This window comes from Panulirus ornatus, chromosome 29, assembly GCF_036320965.1.
Source record: "Panulirus ornatus isolate Po-2019 chromosome 29, ASM3632096v1, whole genome shotgun sequence".
Classification (NCBI taxonomy): Eukaryota; Metazoa; Arthropoda; class Malacostraca; order Decapoda; family Palinuridae; genus Panulirus; species Panulirus ornatus.
Genome location: NC_092252.1, coordinates 10,390,186 through 10,409,038, shown reverse-complemented (window position 1 = coordinate 10,409,038; position 18,853 = coordinate 10,390,186). Strand labels below are relative to the sequence as shown.

General features: G+C 41.3%; 1 protein-coding gene across 2 annotated transcripts in view; it reads left to right on the top strand.

Moving 5' to 3' along the window:
- The first annotated feature begins 735 nt into the window (after positions 1-735).
- Positions 736-18,853, top strand: part of LOC139758076 (chitooligosaccharidolytic beta-N-acetylglucosaminidase-like) — a 35,674-nt gene continuing 17,556 nt past the window's right edge. Inside the window, exon 1 of one of the 2 annotated variants that reach the window (XM_071679156.1) lies at positions 736-792. In XM_071679156.1, the coding sequence (XP_071535257.1) occupies positions 751-792 (42 nt within the window). In that variant the 5' untranslated portion in view covers positions 736-750. Of the gene's footprint in view, positions 793-15,263; positions 15,411-18,853 lie in introns of those variants that run through there. The other variant, XM_071679158.1, reaches the window with a different exon arrangement.

Sequence of the window (18,853 nt, the reverse complement as noted above, 5' to 3'; positions counted from 1 at the left end):
CCTGTAATCCTTTTGCGCTAACACTCACAGGATGAGCAAGGGGTGCACAATAAATTTGCGGGGAACACCGGCACAAATCAAATCAATATAGACACTACTGAAGAACCGTAAGCCCATCCACAAACTGTCGGTCGACTTGCTTATTCTCGTTACACTTGTGACGCTTCGCCAGTCTGTCTACCAACTAAAGGAAGGACCACGGGAGAAAAGTCTAGACTCCTTCCTCTGTACGCCATTCTAGATAATCACACACATACAACATTAAAACCCTCTCGTAGGAGCACAATTATCGTTGAGTCCTCTAATTTGCACCACCCGTACCACTTGACCACATCATCCGAACGGACAGAAAATACACAGCAACATATGGCACACCACCCATCACCAACGTCACTCCTGATAACCCAAGTGACAGCAACCTAGGAGCCAAGTGCACGTATACCCGACCAGGCCAGAACGCCCGCTCCGCACCCAGGAGCGTTTCCGAGCATCTGAGGTGCAGTCTTGTGTTTATTTTCGGTGTAGGGAGACGTATCAAGTGAAATAAGGTTTGAATATTAAATGGATACAATTAATACATTAACATTAAATGGATACAATTAATATATTAATAATACAGTACCAGAAAAACCTATAATGTCGGCGCACGCTCAAAAAATCACTAGATACCGTTTCAACAGGTAACACCGGCATGTGCCAAAACAGGAATCCCCAAGGAACCAACCAATCAGACAGCTTGCTGCACCTACGATGAAATACAAGTTATCGTTGCCACACTTCGGGAACACAGCGGTAGGCGGACATTAGGTACCTATTGGCTAATTGTTACAGTACTGCTGCCCGGGTAAGTTATCCCAACCCTCATACTTACTCTCATATGCCATGATAGTTCGCCCTAACCCCTCACTTTCCATGACAGGACATCCCGACCTTCACTTGTCATGACCGGTCACCCTCAAATCCCATGACAGGTTATAGATGCCAGCCGCTGTGAGAGCCCCACCCCGACACCATACCGAGCCACAAAAGGTCAAACTGACCGTTACCTTACTACGGTCCCTGGCAGGTCAACGGCCCCTCAGAAGACAAGAAGCGTCACCGTTAACAGTAAGCCTAGCCTAGCTTCCGCATGGCGCCAGGTTTTCAGGAAACAGCTAACTTCACCTGGCCTCAACTGCCACTGTGTGATAAACTTATCACCTGACTTTTTTTTTTATCAAATCAATTCGATGATGTATCATCTGGTTGGTGACCTGGCTGGTGACTGTACCAGGTGAAAGGCTGGTGACTGCCACACAGCCTAGTCAAATGCTCGCTGCTCTACCTCCCTTTCTCTCTATCTAGGTCTTAACTCATTAAGCAAGACTTTTTTTTTTTTCATGTGCAGGAAATTTCCTGAAGGTGGAGTTCTGAATTTGTGCTGCTGGTTCACTGACTGCCTGGATGAGTACACTGAACAGTGACAAAGTCAAGTCGCTCTTTCAGGCTACTCAAAGCACTTTCATTGGTAAAATGTCTCTATATTTTTTTTTTTCCAAATTCTATGGATGATACGTGATTAGCTTCATTTTTGTCCTTTCTTTTATTTATCATTGGTTCTCAAATCTGACTCGGCTTATTCATGAATTTCTACATTACATATACAATTTGGACCTACATTCTTGCTGGCAAAGGCCGGCACAGTGGGCAGGTCTCGAACCAAGGTACTGCGTCACAGAGGAGCAAGTACACACTAGTGACCGTTGCTACAGTGTCTCCTCAACCCTCACAGAGGTATATTAAACTGCTGCACGACGAGTAAGAGCAGTTTTACTGCAGCAGAGCAACCATTGACGACACCAATATTAGCGTGAGGAGAACTCACCCCATATCGAGAGAAAAGGTTACGATGAATGTCACGTACATCCGGGAAATATTCATAAAGTAACAACAGAAAGTTACAATTACCCACTACGAAAACTCCGTCAGGCAGTAGTGTAATGAAGAGCGTAGTTATGTGCTATTGGAATAAGTATAATTTCAGAGGAACATCAAGTCAATCCACACGAAACAATGTGGACATCAACATACAGACATTGACCTGGCCCTCTGGACGTACAGGGTCCTTTGAAATTCTACATAGATCATAAAACGTTTGAGGAAAAATCGGTACATTACATTACACACACACACGCACACACACACACACACACACACACACACACACACACACACACACACACACACATATATATATATATATATATATATATATATATATATATATATATATATATATATATATATATATATATATATATATATACTATCAAGTGACGCTGACACGTCTCTTTCTACTCAACCCTGGATATGTTATAGGAGTAACTGACAGTCGAAGTTGCTCCTGGAGGACAAAGCTTTCAGCGGAGAATTATGAAAAATAAGTGAGAGGTATAAGACGCTATATGCAACATGGCAACCATCACCTCCTGGAGGCTGAACACATTTGAGCGAACTCTTGGGAGAGCTCCTTACACTCTATGTAGAGGTCGTTCTCCTTAAGCGGACCTTGTATAACTACGGAGATGGATCTCCAGGCGCAACGGTGAGCGTTTGGGCAGCCGAGGAGGTGCATCTCGTTGCACTGCGAGTTTACATAACCAAAAAAGGTTCCTTTCCCCTGGCAGGGCAGTGAGAAGTTATGTAACAGAGGAGGTAGACTCTCCCGCGTATGGGGTGTGAGAGTTGGTGCAGCTGCCGAACTGACATAAAACGCAAGTACACTAGACTCGTGTTATGAACGCAAAGCAGGTAACATACGTTTTCATATGAAGTATCACCTGTGTGGGTCCACTGTGTCATAACCTAAGACCTCATATAAGTCATGCCTTGGACAGGCCTGCTGTGTCGTAACCTGACACGAATGGAGGGCTAGAAAGAGAAGTAACACTGGCCTTCCGGTGACCTGACTCCTGCTCAGAGAGATGATGTCCGAGCGAAAGTTGAAGTGTGTGTGTGTGTGTGTGTGTGTGTGTGTTGTCGGGGGGAGGCTGTCTGTGACTGGAACTTTCACGAAAAATGTCTTCCCATAGTGAAAACGCACAGGATGCTAATAAATCTGCATTGGTCAGTGCTAACAAAAAAAAAAAGAAAAGCAACATTATCTTCATGTCAATTCTTAGACTATTGAAACCGTCTAAAACTGAGTTAATACTTCTCACAATACCAAGTAAAGTTACCGGAAAGATTAGTTCCTAGTGCGGTACAGTCCATCAAAATCACTACCCCATGTTGTAAGGGACTATGGTTGGCCCCATCCGCATCTCGACAGGCCCACACCAGTGAACAGCTATGGCCGGAAGTGGTAGTAAATATAATCACTGTTTCGAGTGCCTGCCTGAAGAAGCGTCACAAGAATGGTGGCCGTGAGTTTACTCGCTCCTGACGCAAGCATGAACTTTGAACACACAAAGATGCTGCACCTGAGGGTTCAGAGATAGACACGGGTACCGACTTCGTACAATAACCTATCTTTTGGAAGATGTAGAGAATAACACCTTGAGTGCCACGACAGGTGGAAAAGAAAGGAAGTAACACTAGGAAGCAGAGGGAACGACAATAAACCCTAAGAAGCAGAGGGAACGACACAACCCTAGGAAGCAGAGGGAACGACAATAAACCCTAGGAAGCAGAGGGAACGACAATAAACCCTAGGAAGCAGAGGAAATGACAATAAACCCTAGGAAGCAGAGGGAACGACAATAAACCCTAGGAAGCAGAGGGAACGACAATAAACCCTAGGAAGCAGAGGGGACGACAATAAACCCTAGGAAGCAGAGGGAATGACTCATAAAGCCATCCTAACTCTTCCAGACTGATTGCAACTACTTTTCGCTCAAAGCCTGCAAGCTTCCGCGGACCCTGGACTAAGTGTATAAAACACCGGTTACTTTAATTCAATGAATATCTGGGGAGCTTTTGTTACTGTAAGTATCTGTAAGAAATTCCCACCTCAACGTATGCAGGTATGTATTCAACGAAACCTTAAATGCAGCAAGAATGTTTTGTAAATCTTGCCGGCATGCCAAGAGTGAAGTATCTGAAACATATCAACAAACACGAAACAATGTGGACATCAGCATACAGGACAATGACCTGGCCCTCCGGACGTACAGGGTCCTTTGAAATTCTACATAGATCATAAAACGTTTGAGGAAAAATTCGGTATAATACATTACACACACACACACACACACACACACACACACACACACACACACACATCTCTTTCTACTCAACCCTGGATATGTTACAGGAATCACTGACAAAAAAGAGTGTTTGCTCCTGGAGGTCAGAGCTTTCAGCGGAGAATTATGAAAAATAAGTGAGAGGTACAAGACGCTTTGAGCAACATGGCAACCATCAACTCCTGGAGACAACACATTTGAGCGAACTCTTGGGAGAGATCCTTACACTCTATGTAGAGGTCATTGTCCTTAAGCGGACCTTGTATAACTACGGAGATGGCTCTCCAGGCGCAACGGTGAGCGTTTGGGCAGCTGAGGTGAATCTCGTTGCATTGACAGTTTACATAACCATAAAAGGTTCCTTTCCCCTGGCAGAGCAGTGAGAAGTTGTGTAGCAGGAGGTAGACTCCCCCGCGGTATGGGGTGTGAGAGTTAGTGCAGCTGCCGAACTATGACATAAAACGCATGTACACTAGACTCGTGTTATAAACGCAAAGCAGGTAACATATGTTTTCATATGAAGTATCACCTGTGTGGCTCCACTGTGTCATAACCTAAGACCTCATATAAGTCATGCCTTGGACAGGCCTGCTGTGTCGTAACCTGACACGAATGGAGGGCTAGAAAGAGAAGTAACACAGGCCTTCCGGGCGAAAGATGCTGTCCGGGCGAAAGATGAAGTGTGTGTGTGTGTGTGTGTTGTGGGCGGGGGGCTGTCTGTGACTAGAACTCTCACGAAAAATGTCGTCCCGTAGTGAAAGCGCACAGGATGCTAATAAATCTGCATTAGTCAGTGCTGACAAAAAAAGCAGCATCATCTTCGTCATATCAACTTCTCAAACTATTGATACCGTCTAAAACTGAAACTTCTCACAACACCAAGTAAAGTTACCAGAAAATTTAGTTCCTAGTGCGGTAGAGTCCATCACAATCACTATCCCATGTTGTAAGGACTATGGTTAGCCACACCCGCATCTCGAAAGGCCTACACCAGTGAACAGCTACGTTACAGAACACACGCTATGGCCGGAAGTGGTAGCAAATATAATAACTGTTTCCGAGTGCCTGCCTGAAGAAGCATTACAAGACAGGAGACCGTGAGTTTACTCGCTGCTGACGCAAGCATGAACTTTGCAAACACTAACTCAAAGTGAACACACAGAGGATTCACAGGTAGACACGGGTACCGACTGCGTACAATAACCTGTCTTTTGAAAGATGTAGAGAAACACACCCTGAGTAAGTGCCACGACCGGTGGAAAAGAAAGGAAGTAACGCTAAGAAGCAGAGGGAACGACACTAAACCTAGGAAGCAGAGGGAATGACTCATAAAGCCATCATATTTCTTCCAGACTGATTGCAACTACTTTTCGCTCAAAGCCTGCATGCTCCCATGGATTAAGAGTATAAAACAGCGATTACTTTAATTCAATGATTATTTGGGGATCTTTTGTTACTGTGATATCTTTTAAGAAATTCCCACCTCTACATCTGCAGGTATGTATTCAACAAAACCTTGAACGCAGCAAGAATGTTGTAAATTTTGCCGGCATGCCAAGAGTGAAGTATCTGAAACATCTATCTATTTCATCAAAGTTGTTCTACTTAACCTTTATTGTATCCTCGGCACTTATAAGGTGCTCTGACATTCTGATATACAGTGAGCCCTTTTGGCAGTACTTGCATCCACGCTCACTTTCTCCTGGTTTCTTCTAGCATTTTTTTTTTTTTCACTCAACCTGACATGCAAAGTGAATTTTTTTTTTCACTCAACCTGACATGCAAAGTGAATTCATTATGTATTCTCCAAGCATCGCTTTGGAGTACTCAAGTCTAAATACGTTAGTACTGTGACTTAAACTATCACGATCGACCAAAGGAATGTTTCCTATGTAGGTTCCTAAGCGACCAATAGATAAGCACTTCTACCTCCAAAGCCATAATCTGGCGAAGAAGGGTCATGGGGTCTTTGTGGCTTTAAGCGGGGGAAACAATAATACTAATAACCATTTCAGAAGAGTTGACAATCACCTGGATGCTTATATATTCGTAAAATAAAAAAAAAAAAATACTACTGCCGTAGGTCGACCGTGTCGGAGCTGGCCTTGCCATCCACACCCTACTTTCACTGCCGTCACTTTTTGAGTAAGACTCAGACATCCAGTTCGGCCTGACATTGACAGGAGATGCCAGCTTTACTGAGGTATTCAATGAAGACGTTCTTTAAAGACAACGCTTTATATAACATAAACAATGAGATTCTTCTCAGGACAACGATACCACAATCAGAAGCGTTGTAGCAGAAGGAAGAGCTTTGAAGAGTTCATATGCAACGTCAATCTTACTAAAATGATATATACATGAATAGATACTATATATGGCAATGTGCTTTCTAAACTGCAGACGTACTGCAAGTGTCACTATGACCCAGACACAAGAAGCTGAGCAGACAGGCTTCAAGTTCTCTAGAATATCATGTACGCACGCATCAAACTCCAGATTTCGTTGGAGGCATTAGCAGCGACACCTGCTGAGCTGCTGCGGACTAACAGATGATAGGAAAACATACCGAAAAAATATAAAGCAACCAACGTTTTCCCTACCAAGAATAAAATGGTAAATCTTCTGCACCATTAATGATACCAGATATAAGTAGTAGGCTATCTTGGTAAATCCCAATCGAAAACTCAAACTTTTATGAGGGAAAACAATATCCGAGACATAGAGGAGGTTTGCTAGGCTACAAATCCCTTTAGAGTGAGAAAAAAAAGGTTTGTGTTGGTATCTTCTGTCGACCAGTCTGGAATTTTAAAATTATTCACACCATACAATGCTTTCTTCATTTCCACAGAACTTGTACTGGGGGTTAAGTAGTTTAGCAGAATAATTTACACAGTTTAGTATAAGTTAAGGTAAATGTCGTAAGAGATGTTCTCATGTACAAACAATTCCCATAATCACCACGAACAAACATGGGGACAGGATGGTCCTGTCCATATACAACCCACATGGAACATTGGATGTGTGTGAGAATGTCAAGAAGCGGGAGAAGTAAACAAGCTTAGCTTCTTCAGTAACCGTCAGACCTTTAACAAAGCAAATTTCAACACATTCAAATTAGCCACCTATTCTCTATTTTTTTTTCTCTCACCGAAACAGTAGAAAATAACCAAAGCCGACACCTCATCTGTCCTCCTTAAGAGCTGTAATATACATCTAACCTTTATATATGAAAAGTACCTTGATTTATACCCTACGTGCGAGACCTGGAAATGGCCGACACGTATACTTACAAACGAGACAGGCGAAGAATGGAAACCAAAGTGCACCAACCTGCGCACTTCAGAATGAGACAGGCTTCTTGCCGCGCATTCCAACTTTTTACCTGCTCAACTTTTTCTGTCAGCAAAGTTCATTAAACTCGAGCCCCGGATGACTTCGAGCAATGACACTGAGACCTGGGTCCATCACGATCACGGTCATCGCATCACCTATAACATTCATTATTACTCAGCAAACTGTTCGTGCCACGCAGCAACGATACGATCTTCATCCATTGCTGAGAAAATACAAAACTCTGGGGTACTGCTTAGGGGAAGGGTGCAGGCATAGAACTATTTCGCCTCTGACCAGAGTCAGTCAGCTTGAGTGTCCTCTAACAGATGCCTTAACTGATGACAAACACATCAGAACTACGAACAGCCACCTAAAGTCAACATAGGCAAAACACAATTCCAATACCTTTTGAATATCCACAACGTCATGCCCCCCACCCCAGACATACACACACACACACACACATCGTCTGACTCATCAGATGGAAACAGCAGCAGCAGGCCGAGTCAGCATCTATAAAACCAGGCGCAACAGCAAAAAGTAAAAATTAGAGAAATCAACATGTGCATAAGTGATCAAACAACTAGCTGATGAAATTGCATCCTGATAAATTAAAAATCACTTGAATGGCGAGGGAATTAGACCAGCCAGAACAATAGCATTTTGCTTAAGCAAAACAGAATCTTTTATTAAACTTCGGCAGGCTGCAAGGTGATTTTGCATCTGTTCACCTGTGTTTTCAGCGCAGGAGAGTTGTTTCTGAAGATGTGCCAGAAACAGTCATGCGTTGGGCTAAAGATATGGACCAGATGGGAATATATCCTTCACAAACATGTGGGTCTTGTGATGAATGATTTTTTGTTTGGGCACGTAAGGGGTTGAAGCTGAGGACTTATTCTCTCTCTCTCTCTCTCTCTCTCTCTCTCTCTCTCTCTCTCTCTCTCTCTCTCTCTCTCTCTCTCTCTCTCTCTCTCTCTCTCTATCCGAACTGTTTTATCTTCGGAGGAGTCAGGTGCTTTTGCTGGAAGAGTTCAAAACTCAAGCAGCACTCCTTCAATGAACAAAGGTTTCAGAAGGGTACCGCCATCGATTTCATTGGGTTTAAATGGGCAACATTCCCACGTCATATGGATAGAGGTTTGAACTCCTATGCCAACTGGGTTCGCATGCCGTTCATTTTTTTATATCGAGTGAGCTCGGGGACAAACAACATTCCCACGTCATGTGGATAGAGGTTTGAACTCCTATGCCAGCTGGGTTCGCATGCCGTTCATTTTCTTATATCAAGTGAGCTCGGGGACAAACAACATTCCTACAGAGTGGGTTCTGGGAGAAATACCATTCCCACGTCGAACGGATTCATTGGGTCCAACAAAAAATGCCGTGGTTTCTGGAATGGAGCCATTTCCATGCTATCAGGGAACAGAGACATTATTCCAACGCCGAGAACTACGTCCATGCTGAATTAGTTTCTAGGGGCAACACATCCACACCAAATGGGCGAGGAGATAGCACTCCAATGCTGAGTGGATTTGGGGAGCAACAATACAGAGCAATTCTTGGATGCAAGACTCACACCTTAAAAGGGTTTTAAGGAGCAACAGTTACACAGCAAGAGGCTGTGGAGGCAAAATTAACAAACAAAAGAAGTTGTGTGGGAAGATTCCCTCTTCAAGGGAGCTTTACGACAACACCGCGCGTCAAATGGGCTTAAAAGATAAAATTGACGGGGATAGCACCCCTAGGAGTTTGTCAGGCAAGAAACACATCCACGTCCAATGGGCTGAAGGCGAAACTCTTACATTGGTTTTAAATGGGTTAACAAATGTCTACCTGAGCCAGTAACTTCCTCTAGTGGCAGGAAATTATTTGGACATTGCTTCTGAGCCAATCCAAATGTGTCGACAAGGAAGGGTTCAACTGTACCTAAGCGTACGGTAACTTATCAGCCAATGCCATGGCTTTACTAGTAAGCAAACAGTGTGTGTTCTTACTTGCCAGCATGTCCCAACCACACCTTATATATGGGCACTGCCTGAGAACTGTCATTTACTTGCCCTAATATCCCACCCGTAATCATAAGCTAATCTATTGACATTACAAGTTGTGTCAACCTTGTGAACAATGTTTGTGTATTGTCAGTACGTCTGGTAAATTATTCCAAAGTAACCAAAGGTGATGGATCGAACTTACCTGAGGCAATGAAGAGTCACCTGTCCCATGGCGAGCTGTAAAATTGGTACTTACCTGTATAAAAAAAAAGGTAAAACGGAAGAAAATCCACTTAGTCTACAGGGATATCCATATCTAAAAATCATATCTAATATATAGCTATTGATATATCTAAATTCAGGGAGCACGATGGACCAATGTCGTTGGGGGAGGGGTGAGGCTCATTATGAAATCGTTAAGACAACGATAAAAAGCTTAAAACAAAGACAGGTACGTAAGAACACACTGTACATTAGAAAATTTTACCGGTTTGTGAGCTATTTGAATGTTAAATTCCATGACTTATCCGAGATCACATTAAGTTCAACAAAGTTGTACAGAAGTAAATTTATGAAACTGGTGAGCAGTACTGAAGGAAAATAAAACTGATATTTAATAGATAACTGATGGCAATAATCAAGGAAGTTTTGATCGGCGAAACTAATATGGTTTCGCAAAAAGAGAAAATTTTCATTATAAACTTATATCGTGGTGTTAATGACACGGTTGCCTCATTTGTCACAAGTGTAAATCACAAAGTTAAATATTGTTATATATATTTACTTTCTTGCCTTTCGAAAGATTGTCTTAAAATAGTTGTAACTTTATTAATATTATCACCGTTAACTATGTACGGCATAGCTCAAGGAGGGGAAATACCTCCCCCCGCCCCCTAACATGAATACTCCCCTGATTGTCAGGCTCGGCAGCTTACCTTATCACGATGGCCCAAGTTTGTCGAAGACCTCTGCATGGAAACACCTTCGCCTGCAATAACAAATATTTTGGTTACTCAACTCACTGTAATGAGTTTTAGTCTATTTACGTCAACCGTAGCATGATTTATCATATGAATATCTTCTGTAAAGGGGGGAAAAAAATGCAATAACCAATAATCTATCCAGAGTTGTACCTAACTAGTCTAACAGAACTGTCTGCCTTTCCACTATAATCTTCCATAATGAATAAAAGTACTTCAGAGGATATCTACACTATAGGAGCCACGCAATTTTCCGTTAACACATGGACCACTATTTTGAAAACGTCACCTCATGCCAAACTTTCGTAAGTGTAGTGATTTCTTACAAAACCAATAACTTTAACGTCAAAAGGGTACAGATGTCTCATCAAATGAAAGGACCAGATGCAAACTTATCTATTTGACCAAAGAACACGAGTCACCAGTACGACATTCCAACTAACTGGATGATGGCGAATTAATACATAAACAAAAAATAAAATGGAGGTGAAACTATTTTTCCATTATCAACTGTGGGTTAGATTAAGGATAGGCGGGTTTGGATCTATTACTAAATAACCTTAAGATTCAAAGTTCTCAAGTACATGATTGGTGCTAGGTATCATCAATATTCAAGCAGGCATAAAAGTATCAAGAACTGCTCCGTATCACCAATATTCAAGCAGGTATAAAAGTAATAAAAATATCGAAAAGCAATTTACTATCAAACTACAATTGCGTCTGTACTGACCTTGCTATCACCTGCTTGGTCTACACTGTATCTACGTACAGCTGCTGCAGCTCCTATCTAGTACACGTTCTTGAGACTCTTTTATACCAATTTAAAGATAAACGTTCTCATCAGGCTAACAGTTACAAGTGTCTCAAGGAAAAGCAAAGTCGAAAAACTACACGACAGTCCCTGTAACGTCATGCTATGAGACAACCACAACTCAGAACTAAAGTCCTCCTAATATCTAACGCCATGAGCAACCGTTTAAACGCTGGCTTGTTTTTCCCAGCAAGAAAATGATAATATATCAGAATATACGAATGAAGATTAGATGTTTCGTTTCCAACGCCGAGTCCAAAAATTTTCGTTCAAGTTCTTTCTGAAACATTGTGTTAAGGCGATTCGCAGGTAGACCTAAGTCAATTACATCCTTCGATGCATCAGCTTTTCCTAATTCACCAATCCCGTCATGCATTCTGAGCTCAATATGAGTGAATCCAAAAATTGGTTTCCAGCTTAAACGACACTAAGAGAAATACGGCTTTCAAGGGAATCTGTTTTATCTTGATATGGAGCTAATATCTCGTGTATACTACACAGAAAATGAAAACCTCATATCGTAAATCTGACAGAATTTCGATTCTACCACAGTCAAAAGACTTTCCTTTACTTAGGTCACTTAACACTATCCTTCAAGGGCTTTTCGGTTAACGTATAATTCATTTAGAATATAAACAACTATATTGCTTACAATGAACCGTATTAACTTACATGTGGCCATGGTAAAAAAAAAAAAAAAAGGCATTGTCGCAACTTATATCACTAAATTCCGCTTAACTGCACAGAACTTTACACAAGGCACACTGGATACATGCGCAATATCTATAGGCTTTTTGAAATATTTCATTTTTCAAAACATAATTGACAAATCAATAATGCTATTTTTTCACTTCATTTAATTTTACTTATTTCATTTGACATATGAAATATACGAACTTCGAGTATAATTACGGAATGTTGATATTTCAAAAGCTTGTACCTCATCATGAAATTTAAATTGAATATAGCAACTTTACGAATGAAATACATCATGAAATATAAGATAAACTAATATTGCTAAGTTATAAAAACAACATCACAATAAGATGCATTAATATTCTTATGTGCTAGAGTTGGACTCAGAGGTGACGAAAATGGCCCCAAAGTAAAGCTACCATGTTTAGCTCCACTTAAACCTAAAGTAGGTACGGTTGACTTGAATAAAAATGTATTTATGAAATGTTCCAGTGATGTGGACACTTGTGATTTGCAAAAATCAAAGAATAAAGAAAGTTCTTCGTACACATGATGGAACTTGCCTTACCAGTATATTCTTAACATTAGGTTTGTAGCCAAAAGTTTACCCTTAAAATTTATTCAATCTATGACTGAACGATGAAATTGATCCCATGAACAGACAAGAGGGTCGCCATTACTTTTCATTTGGATTCTGGTGGAAGGAAATACGTCAATGCAAAGGAAAAGTTCTATTCAGTTCGATCATTTAAGTAGATGTACTGTACTCAGTTTCTCTGACAAGTTGTTTGCAGATGTATTTGCAACTCTTGGAAATGCATCATTTGACTAGAAAGCTGGTGTCAAAAACTTTGTTGCGCGGTCCCCGAAAGAGGATCGAATCCTAGACGGAGCAGTCGGTTTATAGCAAACAATCTTTTATCCGTCTGTCGAGGCTCGTCAATAAATGGGTACCGTGCGTGTTATATTATCATTATCATCATTATCATTATCATCATTATTATTATTATTATTATTATTATCATCATCATTACCATCCCAGGACTATTTTATACGAGTCCTAGTGATACCTAGGCCCAATTTCTATTGAGTCCTGGTAATACTCAAGACCTTTAACAACATAATTTCTTACTTATAAATTCCACACAAACTTTCACGGAGCATGTTTACGTTGCATTGACCCACCTTCGGTGATAACTACTAGTCCTAACATTTCCCATAATCTATTGGAAAGTATGCTTATGTTGATAACACGGTGGACAAACATCACTTCCATGCATATCAATGTAAAACTTATTTTTTACCCCAAAACTGGCATTAAGCCTCACTAGACTTGCCTTCTTGTAAGTCAGACCATCCAAGGATTCCCCTCCATCGGCGGCGAGAACCGGGTACACAACTGTGCTCAGAGACGTGAGCCTTCGTGTGACATTCAAACAAGCTTCAGTCTAGATATTCCTTGCCAATTAAACGGAATGGTATAACACGTCACCTTGAAGTCGAGCTGAGAATTTATATCTCACATTTAGTTTATTCCCCTAACTCAGTCGCGAACAACACCGTAAATTTTGAGCCGTAATCCATAGTTTGGGCAGCGCCATCATTTCAAAAAATAATGTCCTTCTAACATATAACTTTCACTAAAGCAAAATACATCGGCTCTCATGACTACACTGTCATTTAAACAATAAAAATGACATACCACATTGTTCTGGCGTACAACTAACGCATATAGGTAACATTTTCCCAGTGAAACGGCACCACAGAACATTTTCCTACGCTTGGTTAAGGTTGGGGCCATAGTTGACATGAATTTGAATTTTGACCACACAACACAGCAGACAGGATGCAATGCCTTTATACTTAAACTGAATGTTAACTACACCAAACAGAAAATGTCAAAATACACAGATTTCGGTTTATTGCTTAACATGGCGCAGGGAACCCCACTTCCCAGCGCCAACCCCGGTCTCCCAAACGCACTATCTCGCAGCTACCACCAGAGGGCGCATTATAACCAGAGTCCAGCAGAGGGCAATAACCTTGCACTTCGTAAGTCTTTGAGTAAACCTTAACCAAACTGGAAACATCAGCATTCACAGAAGCAAGATTTGCTTACAAGGATGACGTTTTCAGAACCATCTCCCTCCTATTTTCGGCGCAGGGACCCCTCTCCCTACCTACCCCTACCCAATGGTCTCCTACCGTCACATCACCTCGCAAACACCGCCACAGTCCAGCATGTAGTAGATAAGAGGCAATGACGTTATATTTGATAATGTTGACGAAAAGTATAACTCAACAGGAAATATCAGCATTCATAGGGAAGGAGTGATTATCTACAGCCTCAGCTACAATTGAGGTTGTTGTCTGGCCATTCGGTTCCAAGTGTAGCGTTGCCTCATAAAACGCGCCAGCCGGTATACCAGGTATACACATGGCCGACTGTACGTAGTCTAAATTGCCATCGCTGGACAAATCCAATGAATCTCAACAAACACAATAATAGATCTATCTAGCTACTTCTAATCAAGATGTTGATGTAGCCTCAGTTTACTTATACACAGCCCATTTCAGTTGCACAATGTTAAAAAAAAAAAATTCCACGCCAATATTTTATATAATACTATACATTTTCTTTTCCACATCGAGTCGATTCATTACGCAAGTTTCCATACACACCACACCCAAAAGGCTTCCATTGTACCCTATCGCAAATCATTCCTCTGGCGCCATGGGACATCTTACAGCAGCCCGGTAAAGTAGACAGGACCGGCTGTTGCACGCTGAACCAGTCCCGCCTCCTTCCACCTACTTAGCCGCGCTCTTTGGTCCTGGTTGCGGTGAGGTATTTGTGGATAGGGTGGCCAATGGCCTTGCATTTACCTTACATGGGAATTTTGTGGGTGAGATGGTGGAGAAACTCCTTTCTGGGAAGGAATGAAACAAGACTAGTAAACAAAAACTCCCCAAAAAGAAAAAAACTGCGTACATCCTTCTTTTTTTTTTTAATCAAACATGAGGCTAGAGTGTCACTTGCAATGTTATCTTACAACCTCATCATTCATTTGTATAACAGTTGATGCTCACGCCTGCCTTACCACAAACGTGAGCTCCCTCCATATTACTGTAGCAGTGAAAGTAGAAGTTGAGAAGCAGCTCAGAATTTGTGAGAAGGCGGAGGGAGAAGGGTGGAGATACCTGTGTATGTGGTGGGGGTCTTCGGGGGGGAAGTGGTTGGGGAGGCGAGATCTTGATGTGGTCGGTGCTGGTGGCGCATCCCACCGCTGTCCACCAGTCACTGGCAAGTCGCTGCTGTGGAGGGTGTAGGCTCTGAATCCGCGCTCAGCTGTTAGTGGATCGGTTGAAGGTAAGCGGATGTGCAACTGCTCCTTTTTTTTTTTCCATTTTTTTGATACATCTAATTGGCTTATTTTGTCACTTTACCAATCAATGATCTCCCAGAATCATATGAAATGACCCATGTAATCACATTTGTCACTGCGTTACGTGAATGGTGTTGAGAGGCTAATATTTAGAAGAGTATTAAGGACTGCTGGTATGCACAGCCTTCAGACGACTGATGGCTTATTAAACATGGAAAATCCCATGTTATACGCTCTTTCTTTCCGTCTCTCTGCACTATGAGTCAAGTGAAAGTGCCGCTCAAGGTTGCAAGTTTTTTGTCTCGGTGCGAGTTACCACGAAGGTGGTGTGAGGTTTTTGTCCGTGTGAAGTGCTTTTACTTAATGTGGCTGCTGACAGTTACCGCAGAAATAGTTGTTAGACTAAAACAGAATCTGCAACACATTAACGAACCATGAAATGATGGTAAGGTAGCAAAAAAACAACTAAAACTTCAATCATAATGAGCGTAAAACCACCAATATAGAATAATACCAGCTATCAGTCATTATTTGTATATCATTTATATGATAAATTTCTGATGTGTCCTGTTACCACCTTGATAGAAAATCATTATGAAAACCTTCGTTTATGATAATCAGTTAATATGTTATTCTTTTATAATGTCAGTTCCACCAGTCAATAAATGATGGGAACTAATATGGCCGAACAGTCATCTTTTAACTGTATTATCACTGACGTCACTCAGTAAATGAGTTGACACACCCATTTCCTCAAGGACTGAACATCGAATCTGGAGTTCTTATTACCACGCACATTTATTGTTTAACTCTTCCAAATTCTTATTCAGCGTTATTCTTGTCTGTGGTCCAAATTATTTTAGTTTTCGTTTTGTTGTGAGCCTTATTATGATGTGTGTACATATGTATAGTATTATGTTATGAATCAAAAACCTTGCCTTTGTCAACTTTTAGGGTGCTTTTTTTCTTTTTCATAATTGTAAGCATTTTGATACCCTACTTTGTGGACTGTCGTACTGTAGATAACTACTTTGAGCCTTTGAGTGCCAGGTGTTGACCTCTACTTTTATGAGACGGATCAACCTCAAAATACGACAACCCTCGAGTATAACTAGCCATCCTATCCATGGTTAGATTTATGTAATATTAACTCAAGGGTACTGTAAGAATTAAGATTTGCTCAATTTCTCATATTTTCATTGTTGGCAGGAACTGTTATTGCACTCCAAACATTACACTTCCATCACACATGAGAAGAGAAATGTGTATAGAAACAGATGTTGCAGAAGTTCTCTCAAGAGCTGTGAGGGCACGGCCCCCTCCACCTTGTCTTATCGGGGGTTTTAACGCGACTTAGATAAGTTGCCTCGGATCATGCCTGGATTACCACGGATCGCGTAGAACTCATTATTTCGCTTACCTTTATGCACCTCTCTCTCTCTCTCTCTCTCTCTCTCTCTCTCTCTCTCTCTCTCTCTCTCTCTCTCTCTCTCTCTCTCTCTCTCTCTCTCTCTCGTTACTCGCTAACCTTGCTGTCTGGCAAAATCTCGTTGTAGGTCCTTCCTCATCTTTTTCTCATGTTCTTTTTTTCTGCTAAAGGCGGTATGGTCAGACGCTACCCTGTGTCAACTCATCCTCCACGAATGGAGCCTGTTTTACACACAACAGAATAGGAGGGAGAAGGTAGGTATGGCATTACCTGGACCCAATTCGTACATTAACCTTGCTTGACCGGAAGTGCACAAGAGATTGGATCAGCGGCAAGATGACCCGACTCTTTGATCATGTATCCCAGCGTAGTCTGAATCATCATTTATCCTAGCATGAAGTAACCTATATGCCACGTATTCCTGCATGGTCAGAGTTAATTACCATGTATTCCCGCATGATCTGACTAATAATTGTAATAATTGCCATTTATCCCCGCATGTACTGACGATTACAACAGTACTTCATCTGGTTTAACTCATTCCAGCATGATAAAACTACGACACAGAGTAATGAGTGGTGTGGCCTTACAACACACCAGTTCTTGATTTTCAGTTGGTCATATGTTACTGTTATACTGTGCATCATTCTCGGGTACTGTGTCCGGAGTAGTAAGGATAAAACACCAGCCCAGACACGGGCGCACCACGGATAACACTTAATAACATCAAATGTAACGGGTCCGTTCATTAGATATTGGATGAAGCCTCGTGTTTTTGTTGCTTCTTTCTTTAAGACGTGTGACGTCGAAAAATACAATATAATCTTACGATTATATGAATATGTTGGGCATAACCAAATCCTCCATTCTTTCCTGGAAACCCCATGTAATCATTACAACGTCTTTCCCCTTAACCTGATTGTTGTATAGAACCGTATATCAACCCCCCCCCCCCTATCATTCGCCCAAGTATAGAATACTGCTCATACATTTGGGGGGTGGCTCATCCTCAATCTCTTTGTTAAATACAATGGAATGTAAAGCCTTTCCGTTGAACGAATTCTGACATGACCTCACTTCAACCTTCCCTCCCCGTACGCCGCGATGTTGTCGCTCTCTCTCAGTTCTATAGGTATCATTTTGGCCATTGGTATCGTGAATGGTCTGCATGTATCCCCACCCCAAAGGTCTGCTGGACCTGTGGTACACATTTGCCTGCTGCTTCCCAAAGCCTGTGTTTGTAGACCGGCCACACGAGGACTCGCTTTCGTGATACCTTCTTTCCTACCATAGTTAAGCCATGGAAGTTTTCTTCCTTCTTTTGCATTTCCTCCTTCAAATAATCTTTCTTCCTGCAAGCAACGTGCGGAGTCTTGATTAATTTCTCCTGTCTTTCTCTAACTTTTTTCTTTCAACCGAGGTGGCCTAGATTGGTACATGTTATTTGTCCTTGCCATGTCAGCGTATATATATATATATATATATATATATATATATATATATATATATATATATATATATATATATATATATATATATATTCGCTAATTTATAAGTTCATTCTATGAGTTAAAAGGAAATATCTCAATTTTTTCAAATATACCAGTTTGATATTTATATTTAAAACAGCCTGTTTTGGCCGTTTAAAGAAAAATTAAATAAGTGGGAAAAAGAGCAAGAAATTACATAATTTGTCGTCTAATTGAAAAAAAAAAAATCACAACGAATCAGACCTCCGTTCTGTAGGACTAGATAAACGCAAGAAATAAGCCTCAATTGTGGGTATGGGACGGACTTGGAGCTGACATCCTCCCTAACCTGTTGCCTAAGCCCCACATCAGGCAAATATTAGAACAGCTTTCAAACATATGAATTAGAATATATTTTAAAAACTTTTCATATCCTACATAAGGCCAAAACTATAATATGCTTCTAAAATGTTTGGTCGCCGCAGCTAAAAACGCACAGAGCTCATAGAGAAGTTCTAGAGGAAAGCAA